We start from the raw sequence: 25,835 nt of genomic DNA on the forward strand, positions 1-25,835 counted from the left end.
AATAGTTCTGGGTTTCTGAAAGCCTTTGGGATTGAATATGCAAAAACATTTGATTAAATGGTTGTATGGCAAATGTAAAAAATGTAGCTTTTGTTTAGTATGGAACGGAGAAGATTGACACTTGACAGAGTCATAGAAGTTTATCTAAAGATACCTTTTAGTCATTTTGTCTACTATTTTGGAATACAGTAATAATTTGTCTCTCCATCCTGCTACATAACACAGACTCTTCTTTGATTTTTCTTGGATCTGTGTTGTGTGAAGAGGAGAAAAGAAGGCTTGCTCTTCTGGTTAAGTATTAGTACGCTTGGCTAGAATATAAGCTGTTTCAAAATATTGTTTGGTTAAAAACTTACAAAGACATTTTTACACGGTACTTTGTTTATCTAGGTGTCTTTCTTGAAGCTTTTATTTGGCACATTCCTGAAGGAGCAAATAGTGTTTAAGAATCCATAAGTGATTTTGTAATGTATTCATCCCAAGATGCATTTGTGCATCTCCTCAGCTTTTTCAGTATGTTTTTAATACTAGCTTCAGAGGTTTTGAACCAGCTGAACATTTTCATATCTGTGAGGCTTTTTCCAACTATTTTTTGTTTGAGTAAAACTTCCATTCTACTCAAATTGTGCAAATGGTCTTTTGTGCAAGGAAGAAGTGCTACACAAGGATTACAAAGCACTAAAGCAGTAAGGGACCATTGATTTGAGAGGATGAGAGATGATGACTTGTCATGCTAATATACAAGTGTGCTGTCATATCTGATACTTGCACATTCATACTATGTTGATACTCCCAAGAATGTAGCAGTAGAGGCTTAGTTTATTATAGCTCAGTATGACTGTAATGCATTTTACATGCTAAAGCATTTCTCTCTGAAGGTTCTCATGCCACCATTTGTTGTATGCAAGAGGCAAGTTGTGTTGATAAAACGAGGAGGTCTTTAACATCTTCTGTTCAAAGCATTATTTGTTGGTCCTTACTGCACTGTGTTTTGTAACTGAGTTGGCCTGTTTCTATAATTCAGTGTCTCTCTCTGAGTATCTGAGCAGTAGGAATTAGACATTTATCGTGAAATATTAGTTTACAGGTTTGGATGGTCTTGTGTTTTAAACGGCTTTTGTAAAGATTTGTGAACAGGTCTGTTCTTGAGAAATTTCCATAAGGGTGACTTTTATTTCCAAGGCTGTGCCTTGCCTTTGTCATATATCACTTTGACAACAGCTCTGCTAAAATTGTCCTTTTCGGTATGTTGTGCGTTAAATATTTTACAGCACAGTTGGCTTCATTTAGCAGCAGTCGTGTTTGCTTTCTTTTCCTCTAATTTGCAGTGTGTTCCACTGGCTTCCTGTATTGTTTGCCAGGACACTTTTTCCTGCCCTGCCACTTGCAGAGGTTTAGATTTCCTGGTTGCTGATAGTTACTGTTCCATTAGCCCCTGCAGAAATTTCTTCTTGCTATGTGTCAGAACTGGCTCTATTTTTTCAGTATTCAAGAGTAATTTTGCTTCTGTGATGAAATTGCAGTGCATATAGGGTCTCTAATCAATTTGGTTAATTCCTATGTTCTGAGCATTTGTTTTCTCTTTTCTACTTGGAAAACTGTTTCCAGCAGTGTTGTTTTCATGTTGTTCACCCTGTCTCTCAGTCACACCCTGGCATCCTAGAGTTCTGTGGTGTGGTATTTTTTTACTGATCTTTCAGGTTTCATAGTCTTCAATTCATATCCTGCAAAAATGTGGAAATGAGTATGTTTTTCTGAAAATACAGAAATACCCTGGTATCTGTGGTCACATTAATTTATGGAGTGATCATCTGTCAGGGTTACTGGGTTTTGACTTCAGTTCTCCTTAGCTAAAGGCTTCTTAGCAATTGCTGGGTAGGCAATCCTATGTTGTTAGTGTTAGTGATAGGTGTAACTGCCCCACCTGCCTGACTCCTATGACAACAGCTCTATTAAAGCAGCATCTTTATAGTTCTTCCTGGGATGGACAGTAAGTGAAACCTTTGACTTTTGCTCCAAGTTCCTCCTTTAATTTTAAAAAAAGGTAATGTTCTGTGTTCATAGACCCTGCTTATACGCTGTTTCCAGAGCTTTGCTCTAACCGATTCACAGATCAACCCACTTACTGGTTGCTTTTAGCTGTTACATTTGATAATTTAAGCAGGGTACAACCAGGTCAGTAGCTGCATGGGTGACCTCAAAGGTACACCGATTTGCTGCAGGACATTTTTTACAATTCATTAAGTGGCAAGCTCTTAGCAGAGTCAGAACTGAATCTCTATCCCAGAATGGTGTTAGTGAGGAGTTTGCAGCTGTAATTCTGGCTCTCAAATGAACTAAAGTTGAATCTCAGACCACCTTGTTCACAAAAGAAAATAAAACAAACAAAAAAACCCCAACTCCAAACCCACTCATGAAACTCAGCATAAAAATAAACACATCTGGCCATACTCCAGTTCTTCTGCTGCCACTTCAAAGGAGAAAGGGAATGTTATTAGGGCAATGTTGGAAGCTGAAACAACTAAATGCCTACTACTATGCCTTTATACAGTCACGCACTTGAAGTCTTTACCATGCCATATGCTTAGGAGGAGGAATGTGATTTCTGACATTGGTAAATTGTTGTTGGCACATGAAGCAAAATGGACAAACACCTTCTTTTGTGTTTACAAATGGCCAGATGCTTTGATCTGTGAGCTGATGCATCCACATTACCCAGTGGAAGCCGAGGGAGGGGAAGAGAGAGAAAAAAGCAAAGGCAGTTGTCAAAATTGGCATCCGGCCCCAGCTCTTGAATATGTTGGACCACCCTGAAAAGCATTCATATTAGTGTGGAGTAGTATAATTATTAGATTGTTGGTGTATGTCCCAGCAAAATATGTGATTTTGTTATTCTTTAAAATATGACCAGACTAAATATGTTGTCAGTGTCATCAAAACTAAACTAATATTGTTGCTATCTGAGCCAAAAGGGTGCTGGATTTTGCATTCTTTTTCCAGTGCTGTAGGCTGTGCTTGCGCTGCTTTATTGTATGAGAGTACTTCTCTGCAGTGTTAGGGGCTGCCCTTGAGGTCATCAGATACTACAAGAAGGAACACCATTTTGGATGCCAGCATCTTTGACAGCTTTCCAGGAGAAATTAATGATTATATTACAAAGGTAATAAAAGAAGGGAAAAGACTAAGGATCATTAGTAACATTTTTTTCTTGGTAATAAAGCAGAGTATGGCAAGAAAGAGAAGTATTCGGCATTTTCTTCATAGTCACTGAATTCCTCACTGGCCTCTGTTATTTTCTATAAAGCTTGCTGGAATAACTAGAAAGCAAAATGCGTCATGTATGTATTAGTTTCGTTCCATAGACTTATTCTGCTTTAGATATTTTTATGGGTTCTGTGAATTAAAATACATTTCATTATAGTGCTAACCTTTGGCATGCTGTTCCGCATCTTTCAGTCTGCAGTTCCTTGGTTGCTTTTGTTGAGACTTCAGACCTATTTCTTCCAGTCAGCAGTATCTATGACAGCAACTTAATTGCTACATGCGTTTGTACTGTTCTTTGGCAATTTTGTTTCAGATTCGCTTTAGTGTACCTATTTGCCTGGGGGTTGGTTTTATATTAAATATCAGTAAAAAACCAGGTAACATCTATACAAACAGCAGTGGAGCAAAATCCCATATATTTGCAAGCCAGCCCATCTAAAAGGCGAGGGAAAGGGAATATTTTAATTATATTTTAGCTGTTACTGCCAGGAAGCAAAAGCAGAAATTATGTTTCAAGAATTCTGGCAGAAGCTATTTACATTTGTTGTCTTTGAGCCCCATAACATCACGTTAATGATTCTGCATTTATATTAAGCTTTATCTTTTATTCTTTTTCTCCCTCCCCAAATTTCTGAATATTCACAAACATTAATTTACCACTATTGACATATAACTATTTTGTGGATGCAGATGACATTCACCAGTAATATAAAAACCCCAAGAATACTGTTTCTAAATGAATCTCTGGGGGCAATTTAAGCAATTTAGTGAACTTACTAAAATTGGAAATTGCCCAGAACTACAAGCTTAACATACAGATTATTAGAAGATGAGACTGTAAAATTTTAATGAAGATACATGGTCAGGAACTCAGTTGTATTTAGGATGGTGCATGTGGACAGAGATGCATCCACATAACAGTCATTAAATTTAGAACAAGGAGCTCGGGTTTGAAATCCTTCTGCCTGAAGATACAGTAGCCAGTAAAGAGACGCAATTTCCATTTGAGGTCTGTAGGCCTGCAGTTTTGTACAGTGGATGTAATGTCTAAATGCTGAACAATGGATCAATATTTTGGGGTGCTGAAATAGGAGCATATTTTTACAAACTGATGATAGATCCCAGGATAGGCAGTCTTGACAGTTAATTTATGATGTCCTAATTACAACTTGCTATTGGAGTAACTGCAGACTTGGAAACAACTGGACAATGGATTTTGCTAGCTAGGCAAAACTGAAGCAGTACCATTGGACTAGTGACATTGGTTTGTTTGATATGTGTCTGCTTGGACAGATTTTAAATGCATATTTCATCCTCTAGAGAAACAAGTAACTATACCAGACATGTTTTAAAGACAACATCTGTTTTGTTGACCTTGCTTTTTCAGCAGCCCATCTATGAAAACCTAAATATTTAGATGAAAGCAACATTCAAAGATTTGTAGCTAATACTTTTCCCTTTTTCTGCTGTTTTTCTTGATGAATGTAAGGAAAGATAACAATTCACCTTTTTTCCACTCCATTAAAACCACATTCTAAGCAGTCTTCTGAAATTAGTACAGCAACAATATTTTGCAAGCTAATGGAAGCATTATTTCAAATGCTTGAGCAAATGTTACTGTGTATTCATGTATGCACACTTTTACAAATGAAATAATACATCTGTGATTTTAGTTCCGTTTTTTCCTTTTTGTTCTGCTGACTTCACATACAGATTGAATTGGGAATGTAGTATATCTTAATTGCTTCTCATCTTTCAAAATTCACAGTTTGAAATTGAGTAACTTTTTAAGATGTGTTCATTTATTTCTGATTTCTCACTATTGAACAAATTCTGCAGCTTAAAAACATACTTGGGCAGCCTGGGTTTTTAGGAATTGATAGATGGGGATGTTTTAAACAGAAATAGTTTATTTTCAACATCAAGGATTTGCTTTGTATTTCTCTTTCTGTGGGAATAAAAAATAATGAGGTAATTGTTGTGAAATCTGGGTCCAGTGTTTTCCAAATAACAGTGTTGTTTGTCATGGGATTTTGTGTTTGTATGTGTATCATAATAACGTGATATAAAATAAAAGGTATTTCACTTTCTGTTCCCACACATAAACTTTCAGATATAGTGAGAATGGTCTTACCAAGTTGAAGATTAAAAAAAAAAAAAAGCTGAAAAATGTTGCCATGAGACATTCCATGCATTTAGGAAAAGTAAATTGAGTAAAAAATCTATTATTAGATTAACTCATTTATGTTCTCCAGAACAAGCGATACAGTACTTCCAGATAGATGGTCTAATGACCAATTTTAATTTATCTAAAAAATTCACCTGGTGTCTGTTCTGTATTTTAACCATACTTTCATTATTTAAGTCTATAATTTATTTTGAATCACTTAATTGACAAAGGAAACTAAAAGATGTTCTGCAATAGTTTACAGTCACTAGATTTTTGGGTACTGAATAAGCTGAAGATCTCAGAGTTCAAGGGATTCTGTTTAGGTAAAATCACTTTTCTCTGTTTGCTGTTGTGTTTTTTGGTTTGTTTTTTTTTTGGTTTGTTTGTTTTTTTCCCCCCACAGATCCAGCCATTGTAAATGGAGTTTATTGGTCAGAATCTTTAAATAAGGTGTTTGTTGATAATTTTGATCGTGACCCTTCTCTCATCTGGCAGTACTTTGGAAGTGCAAAAGGATTTTTCAGACAATATCCAGGTAAGAAGAATATAAGTTCTTACTTAAAATACAATAAAGAATGCTATGGCTGCAAATTTCCACTGAGTACTGTCACAAATCATGACTTTCACAGATACTTGCAGGTTTGATTTTACTTTATCTAGTTTTCAGAGAGAGAGATTGCTATCAGTGTTTTCAAAGTTCTGAGGTTTTTTCTACCAATTTTCATTTGGAGGTGAAGCCCCCAAGATAACTTATGTACTCATAAATATGCCTATTCATATATACATATAAACACATATGAAAAGTAACTTCTAAATAGACTGTGGAGAAGGAGGACAAAAGGATTAGACCTTTCATATAGTACTGAGTTTAGATAATGTGCTCTATCGATGCATAGAGTAAGACTTAATTGTAATTTATTGTTCAGTTTTCAGTCTTCCACTTAACCTGACATCTTTACATTTAAAGATTTCAAAAACTTGTTTTAAAGTTTACTTTCACACGAGTTGTAATTAAATGCAGTTAGATCACTTGTATTATTTCTATAGAAATAAGTTAAAATATATATTGTTACCTATTAAGTTGTGTGTTTAATCACGTACCAAATTTACTACATTATAAATAAACTAAAAAGTTTCTGTAACTTTGGATCAGGTCCATAGTGGGAACTGTTCCTTTAGCTGACATGGTTTAGCAACCCATGTGTTTTTAAGTCTGATGTCTTGAGTTTATTGTGAGCAAGTTTACTATAAGCCCGTGTGTCTGAAAGTGACTGAAAGTAATGGCTACTACGTCTGTGTTAGGTTTGGATTCTAGTTCACTTCTCAAGGTCCGTGATATTTCAAAGGTAGAAGAAATGTTAGTCCTTATTTTAAAGGCTGTTTCTCATTTTGTGCTATCAAATGAGTGTAAAAAGCAGGAAGGATTGCCCTGTCAATTTTTTTTTTGGTTGGCGACGTTTTTATCATGTTTCTTTTGACACACAACTGGTAGATACTAGCTCTTCATAGTGATGTGAGCAAAACATCAGGTGTATGACCTGTGAGTGAAGCAGTTAGTATAACAGGACCTGTTGAGATCAGCCATGGGTAGTACGTGCTCAAGGTTTGAAAGGGAATTGGCAAGCATGTGATAAAGCTTGCCAGCACCAATGACCAAGTATGACAACACTTTAGTGACAGTACTATGATGAACATAGCAGGCTTGAAGAGGTTTTTGCCTCACAGTAGGCTAAAAAGGAGTGAAAAAAAAAAAAATTGTTTCTGGTGGTCTCTCCTGGTTTTAGCTGGGCTAGAGTTAATTGTCTTCCTAGTAGCTGGTACAGTGCTATGTTATTGAGTTAGGTATGAGAAGAATGCTGATAACACTGATGTTTTGAGTTGTTGCTAAATCATGTTTAGTCTAAAGTCAAGGATTTTTCAGCTTCTGATGCCCAGCCAGCAAGAAGGCTGGAGGGGCACAAGAAGTTGGGAGGGGACACAGCCAGGGCAGCTGACCCAAAGTGGCCAACGGTGTATTTCATACCATGGGACGTCACGTCTAGTATAGAAACTGGAGGGAGTGGGGGCGGGGAGATCCCCACTCAGGGACTAACTGGGCATCGATTGGCAGGTGGTGAGCAATTGTGTGAGCAAAAGTGCATCATTTGTACATTCCAATCCTTTTACTATTACTATTGTCGTTTTATTAGTGTTATCATTTCATTATTAGTTTCTTCTTTTCTGTTCTATTAAACCATTCTTATCTCAACTCACAAGTTTTACTACTTTTCATGATTTTCTCCCCCATCCCACTGGGTGTGTGGGGGGAAAGTAAGTGAGTGGCTGTGTAGTGCTTAGTTGCTGGCTGGGGTTAAACCATGACATGGTCCTATTTTATTAAATTATTTTTTCCAGTATCTCCTATATAATGCCATTGCCTGTTAGATTAAAGTATGAAACTCCATTAAGTGCTACTTAGCCCCAATACCACAGACACATTTTGAACAGGGACTGTGGAAATGTAATTTAATCTTTTTATCTCTTTTTTTTTTAAACAGGAATTAAATGGGAACCTGATGAGAATGGAGTCATTGCATTTGACTGCAGAAATAGAAAATGGTAGGCAATAGATGACTACCAGTGTTTAAGAAATTTGAAAGGAAGAGAAGTCCAGTATTTAAAAGAACAAGTTGTTTTGTCTTTTGTCTTAGGTACATCCAGGCAGCAACTTCTCCAAAAGATGTGGTAATTTTAGTAGATGTCAGTGGCAGTATGAAAGGGCTTCGCTTGACTATTGCAAAACAGACAGTTTCATCTATTTTGGATACCCTTGGAGATGATGACTTCTTCAATATAATTGCTGTGAGTGTCTCAGGATTTTTCTCCCTTTTTTTTCTTCCATTATTTGTTGCTATCTGTCAAGTTTTACATCACACAATACACTTGAAAAATGTTGCAGTCAGGTGATGGATATAAGATGACATCTGAACCAATGGGACAGACACTGTGGTTTTCCAGTGCAAGCTTCTTCAGGTGACAGTGTTTTCAAACTGGTTTTCTATGACTTGCAACCTGAAACCCCTTAAACAAGTTGTCTTGATTTTGGGAGTTGCAAAGAATAGTAATCTGTTTTGTAGTTTGCCTGAAGTTTCTACATTACCTTAATTTTTAACTTTGAGTTGTGTCCCTGTACACCATCCCCCTCCTTGCCCCCCCCCTTTTTTCCCCCTCCACACTTCTGCAATACAGTGTAAACTGCAAAATGGTTAATACGTAAGAATTCATAGAATCAAATCTTAGCTTTTGCTGAAGCTTGTAAGGCATGATAAAATGCCAGCATAGCTCCTCATTGTTCATGCTTTCCTCAGTGTGAACCTGAAATGTATGTATGTGTAAGTTGTGCAGAGGTATTACTGGTGTTTACTAACAGTGATAAATTAGATCATCAGTAGTTCCTGTTGTTTGTGTATGGTAGTTAGTTTTCCATGGTACATGTTTAAAATCTATGACAAGTGGCTAGTTTTACAGTATTTAAGAGTAATAGGATTAATAATGTAGGTAAGGATGGCTTTAACAAGTCCAAAACTGACATCAGAACTACAATTTGCTTGGGGGATGGTGGAGGGAGGGAGGAGGAATTGGTCGTTTTATAAATTCTCCTTTGCTGATATTCTTTTGCTTATACGTTATAAATACATGGTTTTATCCCATGCATAAATTCTAAAAATGTCTTCAAACTCTTGAATATAAGGAGGATTTTGGCTTTTTATTTTGCTACAAGGGAAGTGCCCTTGGTATACTAAAATAAATGACCACAGTGACACCAGTGCAAATCATTGAGATTGTATGGAGAATGAAGTATATATGCCTGAAGTATATGTGCATTTACTGTATTTTTAACAGATAGAAAGCAGTTAGTTCAGAATATCTTTCATATTAATCTCCTTGTATGATAATTGCATAATTAGTAGAAACTCATGTAGTAGAAAGACATAATTACATACTATATCAAAAAAAGGTTTACTGTCCTTCAAAAAAATTGTAATTAACTGTAATCTAAATAACTTTTGTAAGCTGAAAGAATGTTTCAACTAAGTCATTATTAAGATACCTGCCCAGCCATTTTTTAGTGTATCATCTCTGTGTTTATCAGTAGCTGTGACAGTTACTGTGAATGATGTAAGAAGAAAAAAGAAATTTTTTTTAAGTGAAGTTTTTTACTTTGGGAAAACTAAAAAGCTCATCTATAACAAAAAATGTAACAATGTATGTAGCTAGAATCCAAACTAATCATTTTGCCTTAGTAGTACAGCAGAAATACCATGTAAATACTTCAAAAAAAGCAAGTATTAAATAACTAAATGTCATTTTTTTCAATTTAAGCTTTAATTGACAATGAACTGAGCTGTACATAAACCAGCATGGAGTCACGGAATTTTTACCTAATTTATTGCCAGTTAACACAAACCTCTGATCACTTATTCGGGTATTCAGAAAAAGAACGAAAGACCCAGTTGAGCTTTTCCTCCCCCTTGTCCAGGCCCAACTTCTGTCCAACATCTTCCCCCCCCAACCCCAGGCCCTGGTCTCAGCACCCCTCACCTTCGCTGCCGGTTTCAGTCCCTCCCCTTTCCTGGGTGAGGTGCTGGGCGGTGCAGGAGGTTGGGGTCCTGCGTAGGTTTCTGTCAGCAGCTCTGTGCTTATTAGTTTCTCACTGCCACTCTTCGCTGCTTGCTGGTTTTCCTCTGCTCTTTGTTTTTCTCTTTGGTGCGAGTCACCCATGGGCCGCAGTCCCTGAGGGCCGTCCCCACCTCAGCCTGGGTTGCCCATGACCGCAGTCCCTCAGGGCTGCCCCCACCCCGCTGTGGGTCACCTGCAGGCCACAGTGTCCAGAAGCACACCCCTTTCACCATGACACTTTTCCAGCTGTGTTTCCAAATGTTTCCAGCCCCTGACGGCTTCTTCCTTAGCCTGCCTGGGCGAGGACGCCGCAGCCTCCTCAGGCCTGCTGCTGCAGTTTTGGTGCCTCACCGGTTGCTGAAACCGGTGTTGGTGCTGGCTGCAACCGGCTGTGACCGGCGCAGGGCGGTTCGTGGCCCTCTCTCACACAGGCTGCCACTGCAGCCCTCTCCTGCTTACACCTAATAAGTAGTTTGGTTAGTATAAGAATTTCTTAATATTTAGAAAGATACGTAATTACTGTGGTAATTATAGCATTTGTCTGAGGTAATTTTTTCATCTGAAGGTTCTTTCCTCTCTATAATCTCTTTTAGGATGAATATATGTTTATTTCTTGAAATAAATAGAAATAGCAATGGAGAATGCGATTCTATTACCAGCTCAGCTGTTTAATTTCATTAGGACACTGATGGTTTAGTTACTGCACAAATATGAACCTGAAATTATTCACTGCATTGAAAGAGGTACTGCAGAAATGCAGGGGAAAACAAGGAGACCGTGACAGGAGTGACAATGAGTGGGTAAAGTGCTGTCCTGTCATCCTGAAGGTATATTGGCAGAATAATTTTTAAGGAGTTGTTTTGGACTGAGTGTCACAATATAATCCTTGCTGTCTCACAAGGCAAAAAAAAAAATAATGTAAAGCAAACACAAAATTTGTTTGCTTGAAAATGTAACAAACTGGTAACAGACACCGGTGCTGCGGAGAAGGGAGTGGACGTTTCATTGAGGAATGGCATAGGTAGACTCAGGCTGGATTATGGACTCCTTTTAAAATTTGGTGTTAGAGGAAGGCATAGCGAGGGTACACAGTAAAACCAAGGTTACCATGTTCTAAACGATCAGCAAAAATTACTTCTGAAGCACTGCTCTGAATAAGTGCCAGCAGGGTAAATGATCTTTGTCAAGACCAGAGAGGATGTTTCAGTGATCAAAACATGAGACAACAAACCCATGCAAGAGGCTTCTCAGTGTGAATGCACCTAAAATCCTATATAGCTTTTATCTGTAGACAAACGTTTGAGTGAGATTATATCTTACTCTCTGTAATTTAGACATAGCCTGATGATGTGAAAGTGGTTTTGTTTGAAGGTAAGATATACATATGTCCATATAAGAAATCCCCTTTGTAACATAGACCTGTGCATATATAGCAAGTCTCCGTATACAGAACTGGCCAGCTGTGCGGTGTGTGCAAATATAGGTCCACTGTGCCTAAACGTTGAAACCTTACTCTTCACATAGCACACAGCTGATGCTTGCTCACACCGATTGTTCTTCTGAAAGACCTGTCCAAATTGTTGCTCTGTGAGGACTGCTGGACATCTGGAGGTCTGAGACAAACGGCCAAGTACCTCTTTCTCTTCCCAGACCAAAATTTGAGGTGGAATAAGAGCTTTATGTGGGAAATCTGGACAAACAATACACTTATTAGATGAAGTAAAAGTTTTGAGCCTGAGTGATTGTCAGGGTGGCTTTATTATGCACAGTGATTAATGGAACTAATACTTGCAACAGAAGACTTCTATGAGGAACTGGGTCAGGAATTATGAGTCAAATAGGTTAAGGAGTTCTCTCTCTCTCTCTCATTCTAGCAAGAGGGGAGAACCCTAAAGCATGCCTGCATTTTGAGGCAAAAGAAGAGAAAGCAAAGAAAATTGTGATGAAAGATGTGAGAGAGGACTTACAGATGAGCAACAGTCAGAATGAAGCAAGTGGAAGGGTTACACGAGCAGATGAGAAACTTTTGTGTTTGTTACAGTAAGAAGGAAGAGCACTTTAAAGTTAGCCAAAGGAGGACATGAGGTTAGAGAAGCTGTACTAGTGTAAGACAGGGCTCTGTTGACAGTGGGGGTCAAGGATGGAAAGGAATTGAGCATGGAGAAAATCAGTATCTATGTCAGTGAAAGAAGAGGAAACGGAATTTAGCAGGTGAAGTGAAGTCTGAAAAGTATTTGTGCAAAGTTTGTGATTGTCAGCTCTGGTAGGTTTTTTTTATTCTCCCTTTACAATATTTCACTGTACAAAAAGTTTTAAAAGCTTGTCAATTTGCTTTTCAGGTTGTTATACATTTCAGCATTCCATACACAAAAAGACGTTTAGGATTCTCATTAACTGTAATGGGAGTTATGGTCACTACATACTAACATCATTAAAAACTCAATTAGCACTTATAAATATGCAGTAGGGTAGGAAAAACCCAAACAAACAAACAAACCCACCAGCCAAGAACAAAACCCAAAAGCGACTAGCAGTACATTAGCTGGGTTGTTTCATATCCATTTGATTTTTCACTAAATATACTTTTAACTTTATAAGTATATATAGCAGAAAGCAGAATTGAGTGCAGACCCTTCCAGAGAATAAACATAAAAGGATAATGTTAAAAATCATTTTAGCTTTCATGGGTAGGTTGTTGCAAAGTCTATCTGAAATTGATGGACTAGATGATTGAATTGCAAAAAATTGTTGAAATACAAGAGCGATTTTGTGCTGCTTATGCTAAAATTTAAGGTCAATTCACTGGTCCATGAACAGAGATGCCTGCAACAACAAGAGAAAAGGCATATTTTTCCAATTCACTTTGAAGTATAATTCCAAGTCATGCATTAAATTAACAATATCATCATAAAATGAGTATTAATTTTGCCAAATGCTGAAATTTTTTAAATGGTTTTATAAAAATGTAAACTCTACATTAAATTAACAAAATATTAACTGAGCCAAGAATGTTAAACTAATTTTAATGCTTTAGTCACACCATTTTAGCAAAATGGATTAGAATAAAAGTATTTGTTAATTCAAAGCACAGTAGTATCATTCCCTGTTTTGAATTTGTAGAATTTTCCATTGTAAATGTTTCTGTGTAGTCTCTTCTTTAGAGTCCTTGTAGTCATACAGAATAGGTTATGGATAAACTTACTTTTCAGCCTGCCTGAATAATCAGATTCTGTACAGCTAATGTGTGAGCAGGCTGAGAAAGAGAAAGGCAACCAATTGCGAACCTCCATATGATTGCTCCAAGCAGTGGGCTGTGCTTGTGTGCTACTTGTTGTGCATGGTAATGCTAGTGGAACTTCGGATATACCAATTCCTTCGGTTCCATTTGTGGATTGGTTTCACTGTTGGATCTTAGGTTGGGCTGTATTGGATATCCGAGTATGCCTAATATAGCGTGAAATCATTTATCTGTGTATTGTTGCACAACAAAATGTGAATTTAATTTGTTTCTGTGGACCTTACTCCAGACAGCTTAAATATGACAAAGGATAAATATGAAAAATGCTAAGGTAAATGTAAACTACTTGTGTAGGTGTGCTAAAACCATATGTATCTCATATTTTCCGAATATGAATAGTATCTGATTATACAATGAAGGTCAGCAGCTGTCTGCTATATATGCTATACGGTTCCTCTTAGTTCAGATTTTAGCCCATTCATTTTATTTATGCCTGTTGTGCAAAGAAATAACTAGAGTGACAAAATAATGTGAACTAATAAAACAGATAAATGTAACTAAGTAAATAAAATAATAATAAAAATCAACATCATCAAATGTTTAAATTACAAGAGAGAATTACAAGAGAGATGAAAGTAGACCGAGGTTTTAGAAGAGTTGCTCAGAAAGGAAGGTAATTGGTTTTTACTTCTCTCCCTCCCTCCTTTAGCAAAACACAGACTATTCTCAGCTATTGCATCACAGCTATCACAACTATAACATGCAAAGATGTCATATGCCAGAGTATAGGGGTATGGGACTATGCAATGCTAGGAAATATAAGAAAACAGTGTAATGCAGAAAGCAAAATGCAGGCTTTTACTGATGTAAATTAACAAGAGATCTATACTGGGTGTTGCTGGCAAAGTCAGCAGTTACTAATCAGCCTTTTGATTCAAGATCAGGAAGCTATTTCACTAAATACAAAATTTTAAATGTCATGGAAAAGCTGCAGAACTGAGTTCAAATTGCTGATAAGGTGGTGGGAAAGGGGGGGGGGCGGGATTTTTTCCCTTTTCCACTTGAAAGGTTTGGCACAGTTAAAAGAAAGGCACCACCAATAACACTGTAAAGCACCCTATGACAAGGACAAAGAAATCAAATATATGCTATGAAGTACAAGTTGTGTATTTTACTACAAGCTGACAGTTGTACTAAAGATCTTATCAAGTGGATATGCTAGTTTAAGCAGCAAACGCTGCTTGAATGCTTTCATGTGTTGCATCAGAATTCTACAGTTTCCATGGACTTAAGAGAGGCAGATGTTTGGTGTTTGGGGAATTTCTTTTGGAACTGAAATAATTTTGTCCAGTGAATTTTTCCATCTCTTCGTATCTTTTTTAAAAAGGAAAAGAAAGTGTATACAATTAGCAAAGAGTATAAAAATTAAAATAGATCATAAAAATGCACCTTTGCAAGAATTCAAACCATCAGAAGCTGCTAGACGTCTTTATACAAAGGTTTTTCTTACTATTGTGGTGAATGGAGTTAAATCCAGTTGGCGGCGGGTCACAAGTGGTGTTCCCCAGGGCTCAGTATTGGGGCCAGTTCTGTTTAATATCTTTATTAATGATCTGGACGATGGGATCAAGTGCACCCTCAGTAAGTTTGCAGATGACACCAAGTTGGGAGGGAGGGTTGATCTGCTGGGGGGTAGGAAGGCTCTACAGAGGGATCTGGACAGGCTGGATCGATGGGCCGAGGCCAACTGTATGAGGTTCAACAAGGCCAAGTGCCGGGTCCTGCACTTCGGTCCCAACAACCCCATGCAACGCTACAGGCTTGGGGAAGAGTGGCTGGAAAGCTGCCTGGCAGAAAAGGACCTGGGTGTGCTGGTTGACAGCCAGCTGAATATGAGCCAGCAGTGTGCCCAGGTGGCCAAGAAGGCCAACTGCATCCTGGCCTGTATCAGAAATAGTGTGGCCAGCAGGAGCAGGGAGGTGATTATTCCCTGTACTTGGCACTGGTGAGGCTGCACCTTGAGTACTGTGTTCAGTTTTGGGCCCCTCACTACAAGAAGGACATTGAGTTGCTGGAGAGTGTCCAGAGAAGGGCAACAAAACTGGTGAAGGTCCTGGAGCATAAGTCTTATGAAGAGCGGCTGAGGGAACTGGGGTTGTTTAGTCTGGAGAAAAGGAGGCTGAGGGGAGACCTTATCGCTCTCTACAACTACCTGAAAGGAGGCTGTAGTGAGGTGGGTACTGGTCTCTTCTGTCAAGTAACTTGTGATAGGATGAAATGGCCTCAAGTTGCGCCAGGGGAGGTTTAGATTGGATATTAGGAAAATTTTCTTTACTGAAAGTCTTGTCAGGTATTGGAACAGGCTGTGCAGGGAAGTGGTTGAGTCACCATCCCTGGAGGTATTAAAAAAGCATGTAGACAAGGCACTTCAGGACACGGTTTAGTGGGCATGGTTGATGGTTGGACTTGATGATCTTAAAGGTCTTTTCCAACCTAAATGATTCTATGCTTTGTATTGATACAGTAGAGGAAGAACTGCTACCAAACAGAATGCTTCCAGGTTATGTTTGTTACCCGTAGAACACCATTACATAAAATACTCATTGACGTACCTTGGCATAATCCAGTTTCTTCTGCCATACATAGCAGATTACTTAAAATATTTTTGATAGTAATAATCTCAAGGTGAATTAGATGCTACAAATGCAAATAGTGTCACAATTTGGCTGGGTTTCAGAAGGATGAATATCTACTTTTTCTTATGTTCGTAGTGATAATGAAAGTGCTTTGTCCACATGCCATCTATGTAACTGTGCTGCTTATGTGAGAATGAACACTTTTTTCATCGTTTTTTGAAGTAGGTTGATTCTGTAAAATGGGGCTGCTAGGGGACTTAAAGCACATACTCTGTGAAAATGTGGGCATCCTTTACACTATGCAACTGAATAACACTAAAGGCGTAGTGGGAAGCTACTGGGAGTCTATCTGGGTTATGGTGCATCTAGCAGACACACAAGCTACATGTCTGTGGGAATAGCCTGATGATATGAGTTATTCAAAACAGTAGTTAAAGTAAGTCTTATAGAAAACTAATTGACTGAAATTATGCTGCTTAGATGCAAGGTCTGATAGAGTAGGAAGTTGTTTCATCTATTTGCTGGTGGTGATAGGCTTGGAAAAAAAATTGTGGTACAGCATTAGGAAATTCTGAGTTTGCTTGCATGCAGATGTTTGAGACCATGACTGAGAGACAGTTAGACTTTAGTATTTTATTGCATGTTGGCCAATTGCAGACACTATTCTTGGTATCATATGAAGAAAAGTATGTATATTAATGTAGTTTCCAATGACAGCTACAGAAATTAAGCTAAGAACAGGCTTAAACAGAAAGTATATTGGTTAAAGAACATGCTGAAAAAAACTGTGTGAAGACAGGAAAAAGCTTGGGAGTAGGGGCTGCTGTACCAGTGTCACAGATTTTCAATATTTTTTACAATAGAATGGAATATAGTATTGACTTTGGCATATAGTAAGAGATGCTGTGTAGATTTGGTATTATTATTTTGCAATGACTGTCAGGAGATAGATTGGAAAGCAGTCTGAAGAGTGAAACTACAGGGCAAAGTACATTGTTTATCATATCAATAAACTTATGACACTGAGATGCACACAGGACACTCTCAGTGACTCCAAAGTGTTCTAGAAGTCTGCCTTGTTTTTCATATTACCTTTGGAACAATAGACATGTCCACAGGCTCTCATATATTGGAATAACATTGATGGGAATAAAATAATTAGGGAAGCATGCAAATCTGCTGCAGAAATTATGTGTAAATATCTTTTGAGCATTCTTGTTTGTTTCTATACAACCAACCATTTACTATGTTGATGCTGATGTGAATAGTCTGTATAACCAGCAATAGTAAGTGGAGTTACTCTGTGTTTCTGTTTCCTTATAGCTGAGGACTGAGCCTAGCACAATACCTCAAGAATAACTTGATGCAGTTCAAATTAAACACTCTTCCCTATGCAACAGTAATTATGTAATTATGAGTGTGGTGGGTAGTGCACTGTTAAAATGAATGATGATGACAGGTGTCCAAAGTGGAACAGGTTGCTGGGGTCTATGGTTGGACACGTGTGTAGAGAAAGGAGTGGTGTTAAATTGAAGAGAATAGAACAAAATCAGAGCTATAGGCAGATGGAGACAGCGAGAACTTGCAGTGACAGAGAACCTTGTCTAAGCAGCATTCTGTAGCAGGTCATTGTAAGGCTTTTTTTATTCCTGCTGAGGTGGAGGAAGAAGGGAGTAAATGCATATATTAATCTAATGAAATGTTTTTCCTGATTATTTTTGACTTGACTTAACTTGTCACCTTTCATTGTTTACTATGGATGTTCTGATGACTTAATGCCTATGAAAGGGTGAAACTGCTTAAAGCCTAAATGCAAAGGCCTTACAGTTTGATCTGTGATAACTTCTAGAGTAGATTAAATTAATGAGAGGAGGAATTAAGTTAAAACTCTATCTATACAACTAATGCAGACTTTTTGAAGGTACTTCTGTATTAACTTGACCTGTGTTGAAAGGTTTAAAAGATTTAAACAATCAAGTCCGATTTTCAATTAAGTGACTTAAGCATCCATGAGTCTGCAAGATCTACTGACTGCAGATGAGTCTCAGTTTCTTTTAATGCTTAAGATGCTTCTGAAAACAGGACTGGGCTATCTAACTTACTTAGACCTTGCAAGATAAGCAGATAATTCTTTAAAGATCTGTCACAGCTTCATGACTTAGTGTATAATAAGCTACTCTGCTTGACTGAAATTCTGACTATTGTCAGACATGTCCAGGATTGATTCAAGCTTACAGACTTTTTGGCATAGTTGTTCCACTATTAACCTTCCAAAAGGTTTGCCAGTGCCTCAAATATTTGTCAGGACTCTTTTTATATGTAGCAAAGAATTGGGAGTTGTGACTGTGATGTATCAAACATAACCTCTTAATACTACCCAGATTTCAACTTGAAGGATATTTATGCCAACTAGTGTATATAGTACCCATTAACTCCACCTGAGTGTTGGCATCCATTCAATTAAATGCTCCTTTTAAGAAGTATAAACCTCTGAAACATTAAGAATCATGTAAAAGGAAAAAAAATACCACAGCCACTTTTTAAAAATGAACTGAATCCTTTTGTTCTTGCTTTATGTGCATGTTTCACTGTAGTTCTAAATCATTAAATTAAATTGTATCTTTCAAAGCTTTTAATTAAATTTTTCATCATACTTTTTATTTCTCTCTATAGTATAATGAAGAACTTCACTATGTAGAGCCATGTCTGAATGGAACATTAGTTCAAGCAGACAGAGCCAACAAAGAGGTAAGGAATGAAAGTAACAGAACAGCAGAGAGATAGGATGCAGTGCGTAACAATGTGCTATAATGATCTTTTCCTAGTACAATGCATTCCATTATTAGAATTTATTAATTATTCTCCTTATGCCATTTCAAAAGAGTCTTATGTGACTCAGTAGGAAGAAAAAGAAATAATCTCCTAGTCAATAAATTTAATGGAAAAATACAGAAATCACTGAAAATATACTGTTAATACAGTTTAGTAATTACTTTCATTAAAATATTTCTGTTGCTTTAAATTGAACCATCATTCCGTTACCAAAAATTACTGAGGAAGAGATTGCACACTTAAGTCAAACTAACACTAAAATTGAAACAAAATCTCAAAACAAATGAAAACAAGTATAATACTGTGTGAATAAAAAAAAAAAAATCAGCATTCCAAACAGGTGTGTCAAAATAATAATGCATTCACTCAAGAAAGGTCTATGAAAGTGTTCAAATTAATTACATCCTGCTGGCATTTTTCAGTTAAAAAAATTACAGTGATTTCAGTGAAAGTTGTATTTGAAGGGAGATTGCAGTATGAATCTGCAGCTCGAAGTTTAGTTTATTGCCTGCCATCCAAATGCAGTTGCTCTGTGCAAGCATTGCTCCCTAAGCAAGCATTACTCAATCACACTTCTTAGAAGGGTAAGGTAAGATTGTTTACGCCATGTCAAATTATGAAATAAGATACTTGAAAAGTCCTGTGTTTCTTCTAGAGGGAAAGGCCTGTTAAAATAAACCACTTGTGTTATAGAACTTCTTCCCTGCTAAAGCTTTCCATCTTCTTAAAGTGACTTGTCCATGTATACTGAGTCTTTCTTATGGCTGGAGAGGGCAGCAGTCTTGCATCTTTCTTTAAATACTTCTCTTTTTTTACTAAAGGAAATCAGAAGAGTTTCAGCTCAGCACTGAATTGTGCTTAACGTTTAGTGTGGTAGTTCATTTTTGCTGAAGAAGTCAATGAGGTGTTACAGGAAGTAGAAAACATTGCTCTGAAAACACACTTTAAGTGTGTCACTGTTAGGTCTTTTTATATATACCAGGACAAAATGAATTTGACCTCGTTATGCTGAACTTTACTCCATTGTATTATTTACATGAGTTCTTTCCATTTTACCTACACATACACTTACATTCTACAGGAATTATTCTTCATGGACTGCTTCCTTAATGTACTTGATGTTCTCCACTGTTGATTCTTAGATTATCTAAATATTTGGTTACTATGTGGAATGACGTGGACTGTTTCTAATCATTTAGTATTGAAGACCCTTATTTGTGAACTGTGATGCAGTTTTCTAAATGAGCACTTTATTGTGGGTGCATCTAATGAGCCATATGAAAGCTGTGCATGTTCTAGACTTAAAACTAAAGATTCAGCTATATTGTCCAGATGTACTGTCTGGAATTAATCCTACTGTTAACCTTTCCATCACTCTGCAACTGATCAAAATGCAGATTACTAGACACCCATATGTTACTTAATGTCAGATTCATTTTAATTTAATTGATCAAAAAGTTTTTGTGCCACCCAGATGATGCTCAGATTTTATGGACAGCGCTCAATTATTCAATATAGCTAAGTACAATTTCATATTTTGTTCTTCAGAGTAAGCTTCAATATAGTTTCTAGTTAGTTAAATTATTAATTTTTTTTTATTATTTCTGGAATCACTTTGTGCTTTATTTTGCCTATAAAGTGAATAATACGTCCAAGGTTTCAGAGAATAATGAAATATGACCTTTTTTCCTGTTATTCATATTCGTGAGCTAGTTATTGTTCTTTCCCTGAAAGGCCAGAACTAGAGAATAAGCTTGAAATAGGTAGAATGTAATAGTTCCATGTATTTTTATATACTATGACTTTGTCAATCTTCATTTGTTTCTTAACCTCTGTGAATTTATAGGTTCTTATTTTTTTCTAGTTTGTGTAATGAAGTTAACAATTTATTTGCCTAAACACTGGAAGGCACAAAAGTGCCATTGTCCTGAGTATAGCTCAGAGTATAAAGGAAAGATCGTCAAGGAGATGGACAACCACTTAATTGTAAATGAGTAGTTCAGTTATCAGGCTTCTGAATTCATAGTAACAAACAGCTTCCTGAATTGTCTGATATTGTTGTAAGATCTGATATTGTGTGATTTGAATATACCAACACAGCAAAATTACCTGGCAGCCTCATCAAAAAGTCACTGAATTTCCTAGAAAAGTTTCTCTTGAATTCGTAGTCTTTTGGTCGGGTCTGTAGAAAAAAGATGTCTTAAAATGTTGTTACTATGCACATTCCAAAACTGGTCAAGAGCTATCAGAGTAATTAGCTGTGTTTTGGAACTCATCATAAAAATTCTATCATTTGGGCTGTTACTTTCATTTCTGTGAGTCTGACAGATGTACCAGGCTTCTCCTGTAGTTTTTTTTCTGTGTAATTGCCAAATGTCCATTGTAGTATCAGATGAAAGTAGATGAAATTACACTTTCTCAAGCAGTCTTACAAAGTAAATACTCCTTTGCATGTTCACTGGTAATAATAGCTCTTTCTTTTGTTAATTAAAGGATAAAACAGAAACAAGAAAAATATCACAACAAACACTGTAATATGTATTTTTTCAAACAGCCATTATCAACATATAACCATAAGTTTCTGCATTGGCGAAGTAGAGCAGGTGATTGACAGGCAATGTTTTAAAATATATGCTATTGTTTCAGTTTATATGTGTATACATATGCCTGATATTTTGGAATGTCAGTGTAGGTCTGAAGATGTAACTATATATTCCTTCCAGAAATTTCTATTCTTTATCTTTTAATGTCAAATATTCTCCTCAATTGAATGGGGGCAAGGATGACCACATCTGTTACTACCAGTATAAGCTCCATTAGCACCAAAATAAATACAAGCATTTTAAAATACATTAGAATGTTTTCTCTTTATCTAGCAAATATTTATTCCCATATGCTAACTTTAAACAGAAATAATTAGAAATTGCTGTAATGATATTTTATATTGCTATAGTTTTCCCTTATGTGGAAAGAGGAGATGTATGTTGCTGATGATTGCAGGGACTGAATTTTTAACGGTTCACTCTACCACTCTTTTATATTGCTATATATACATTTGACCTTACTAAGGACAGGTATTTCTTAATGCAGCATTTGTTGCTGGAAACATGCATAAAGCCAGTTTTACCAAGCTATTAATTTATGCTGAGTAAACTTTAAGTTCTACCATTTTGGCAGTATATTTCTCTCTCTTTTTTTTTTTTTTTTTTAAACTATAATACGTGAGTGCCAATATCAAAAATTCCCATCAAATGACCCTTAAAAAAAAAAAAAATCCCCCCAACACCCCCCCCCCCCAGTTCTTGCTAACTGTATCTTGCTATGTTGATCTGACATCACATGTAGCAAATAAACACAGTTCTTAGAAGCAGAGATAAGAAATTACTTTGAAATGTTTGACTGGAGCTTTTTATCTCAGGAGGAAAGCAGCTGTTTCAATAACTCCAGATGAAAATTGCTTTCACAGGATCAGTACCCCAGTCTACATTTGCCTTGAAAGTATTTATTGAAGAACTACTATGCTGTCTTTATATAAGGCTCAGATGTTTTCAAATGGAATCTTTCTACTCTAAGAATGTCACTTTTAAACGTGCTGAATGTCTTTCTTTGAATCAAGTTTTCTTTAATCTCTAAACTTTAACAAAACAAAGAAATAGAAAAAGAAAATATAGAAGATTAGGCTACCTTATCACTTGCACTTCATTTATAGTGAGCTAAGGGGCAAACCAGCTTCTCAGTAGAATAGGGTTTAGGGTTAAATTATACTAACTTGGGGCAGATGGGCCAGGGCTGAACCTGGGGAGAGATCAGATCCTCTTTTCTGAGGAGGGCTGAGTGTGGTGGTTGCTTCTGCTGAGAGGGTTCTATTCTACCAGCACAGACACTGCCCTGCTCATCCTGACCTCTTGCACAGCTGCAGTAGCAGCCAGCCTGGCTTTCCAAGATGTAGGCATAAGTAAAATAGTTTGGTTTGCCACCCGCAGCAGTCTGGGGCCTCAGGCAGTTGGGCTACAGCCAAAGCCTATTCTGTTCCCATGCACAGCCTGTCTAGGTAATATGAAACCTGGGAGCATCTTCAGGGAATGGAGCATGAGGATTTGGGTTTTTTTTGGTGGGCTACAGGAAACTGCTTCAGCCTTAGGGCTTATAGCAGCCTGGGAAATGAGTGCTTCTTAACGGTGTTGGTACTGAATATTCAATGGGATTACGGGTAGCAAATGAACATGCTCTCTCACATTCAAGGATGGGTTGCAGAAATTCTTCTCCGTAATGGGCAGGGAATGTAACAGACTTCCAAAGCACCAGACTTTCAGAAAATCCAATTAGTCTTAAAAAAAAAAAGACTATCTGGTGTCTGGTTTACACATTTTCTCAGCGAAACCATTTGACTCTTGCTTCCCCCCCATCTCTTCTTTTTTGGGGAGGGAAACAGTATTGTAAACCCAGTGTTAGTTCCACACATCGGCTGTAGACCACTTACTATTATTTTCTGGACCACAGCGTGGGAACTACTTACCTAAAAGAAAAAAATCCACTCTTGTTAAAGTATGAAAAAGCATTTAAAGCATTGTAACCATCTTATATCCACTCATTGGTGACAGTCTCCCTTGAGTAATTGGCTGAGTTTTCTGTTCCAAATGTCAGGAAAGATATTATAAAGTCCACATTCCCCTGCCCCCCCCACTCCCCCCCAACCCTTGCCCTGGCCATTTTTCTCTTTCAAGTAGGAATGTGGGCCTGACACTAGAGTAAATCTGTACAAAGTGCATACAGAGCAAGGAAGTTGCATTTCTCTTTGAGTGACAACCCAGTTGTATTGATGAAGCTGCATTCATTTCCTCTGCAATATGCAATCTGTATTCTGGTTGCATCTTTACTTAAATTATTATTTCTCTACCCCTGTGGTTAATATTTTAGGTGTCTGTTCTCACAGCCACTTTAGTAAGGAGTGACAAGTTAGATTTACTTGTTAATTTATATGGTATAGGAGCCCAAGTTAGCTGAAGATTCTTAATTGTGCATTGTTTTGTTAAGTAAAGATAGTTAGAAAAGAAAATGTAGCATGAGTACTTCTACCTTTGCAGCTTTCAACTTAGCCAAATGCATGTTTTGAAGATTGGTACAGCAGATTTCATAGTGATTGGTGTAGTGAAGGGAGGATTTTTTTTTTTTTTTTTGAACAAGCCTCATAATACCTGTAGGGGTTACTTGATCAAGATCACTCCTTGATTAAAGCACTGATAAATATCTGTCTGGTGCATTACAGTAGATTGTTAAAGGGCATCAAATAAGTTTAATGTAATTAAGCATTTAAACATTTAATATATTAATGCATTTTTATTATGGGAAAGGAATGAAGGTTGGAAAAAACAGGTTTTTCAGCCCTGAATCTCCAGCACGTTGATCGAGTAACATGCTTTTCTTTAAGAAAGTGTGAGGATACATTGAAAGAAATGATGATTCTAAGCATCTAACCTGTTTCCTGCCAGCTTCAAGAACAGCAAAGTAATGCAGTCTTGATTTGTAAATCTTCATTTAACTTTATTTTTTTTTACTGTGAGCAACAACCTACAAGGAAGAGATGCTAGTATAATATGTTTAGAAATTTCCAGAGGTTTTGATCAAGTATTTTTTTTCTGCAAAAGATGTGTTATGTGTAGCTTTTTAGTGAGGATCTAATTGCACCTTGAATTTCTGTCAGATACAAGTTCAGAAGGCATAATCCTTTTGAGAAACCTTATTGAATCAAGTCTGGTTTATGTATTTATAAAAGACAAACTTAAACATCAAATATGTCAGACTGTTGTGAGTGGTGTTAATATATGTGCCAACAGTTTTACTAAGATACAAACTAGGCATCCCAGTACTAGATTTCTTCCAACATATGGTGTTTCTACTTTCATTTTTACAATAGGGGAATACAGTAATTTGTTTTAAGAATAATTATAATTTCAGGTGATATGGCAGGCATCAAGTTGCATCCACTTATTTCTATAATTTTTCATAGCCTAGCATTTGACATTAGATTTTTATGTTGGCACATTCCTGCATTGAAGGTTCAGTTTAGATATGTGGAGACATATTCTCAGAATGTTGTAAGCTATCCCTAATTTGCAAAACTTGCTTCAAGTTTCATTTATCACAAAAATGAAATCTATAATTACATTGGGTAACATAAATGAGGTTGAAATTAATCTGTGATCCTAAATGTGGTTCAGTAATATAAAATACGTAACATATATTTGAATTTTACCAGACTAATTTATAATTTGGCATCAGCATTAAACAGCTGCTACCTTGAAGTGTATCAATTTGCTATACACAAATTTAAAAAAGAGTGGGAAATAGTTCAGACACTATTCTGTCACTGTCTGCACTTTCTCCACAAATTACAAACATGTGGAACTGCCTATTTTAATACTAGTTTTCTTGGGCCAAGAGGTTTTCATCTTTGAGAAACTCCATGTTACAATTTACCTACCCCAAAGGAATCGGATGACAATCTGATTTAATGTAACTCCAGATTTAAAGTAACAATATTACAATATACATTCCTCTTTTATATGTTGTTTTAATGTACTATATATGGATTGAGGACATTTCTCTGTAAATGTTTCCAGATGAAATATATCATCTTCTAGATGCACAGATAGGCACAGTAACTCCAAACTAAATCAAGAACTTACCCCTGTGTAAATTAGAATGACAAAAATAGGCAGATGTAGTATATACCTTCCAATAAGCTTTTATTTTTATATGCAATTACCAGAAATTAAATAACCAGAAGACTGATTCAGCAATGAAGCTGAGTGAAATTGCCAATAAGAGGTCGGTAAACACAATTTTTGCATATTGAATTTTATTTAAGCAAATTACTTAGGTGTATAGTTATCTATCCATCTCTGTCAGATCTCCAAAAAGATCGTGGACTGCATTGCTTAGCTGTTAAAAAACCAAAAATGTAAAGTCTCACTGAAATCTACTTTTTTTAAAACTGGCTGGCCATTACAGACCCTGAAAACTTTCAGCTAGCCCC

The 25,835-nt window shown here is 36.8% G+C and overlaps 1 protein-coding gene across 5 annotated transcripts in view; it reads left to right on the forward strand.

Moving 5' to 3' along the window:
- CACNA2D3 (calcium voltage-gated channel auxiliary subunit alpha2delta 3) overlaps positions 1-25,835 on the forward strand; it is a 478,462-nt gene that overhangs the window by 201,084 nt on the left and 251,543 nt on the right. For all 5 annotated transcript variants that reach the window (XR_008233512.1, XR_008233513.1, XM_052777209.1 and 2 more), the window contains 4 exons: positions 5,838-5,969; positions 7,972-8,032; positions 8,125-8,275; positions 18,641-18,715. Coding sequence is in view for 3 of the 5 variants with exons in the window: in XM_052777209.1 (XP_052633169.1) it covers positions 5,838-5,969; positions 7,972-8,032; positions 8,125-8,275; positions 18,641-18,715 (419 nt within the window). In the remaining 2 variants the exon portion in view is untranslated. The remainder of the gene's footprint in view (positions 1-5,837; positions 5,970-7,971; positions 8,033-8,124; positions 8,276-18,640; positions 18,716-25,835) is intronic.

This window comes from Harpia harpyja, chromosome Z, assembly GCF_026419915.1.
Source record: "Harpia harpyja isolate bHarHar1 chromosome Z, bHarHar1 primary haplotype, whole genome shotgun sequence".
NCBI lineage: Eukaryota > Metazoa > Chordata > Aves > Accipitriformes > Accipitridae > Harpia > Harpia harpyja.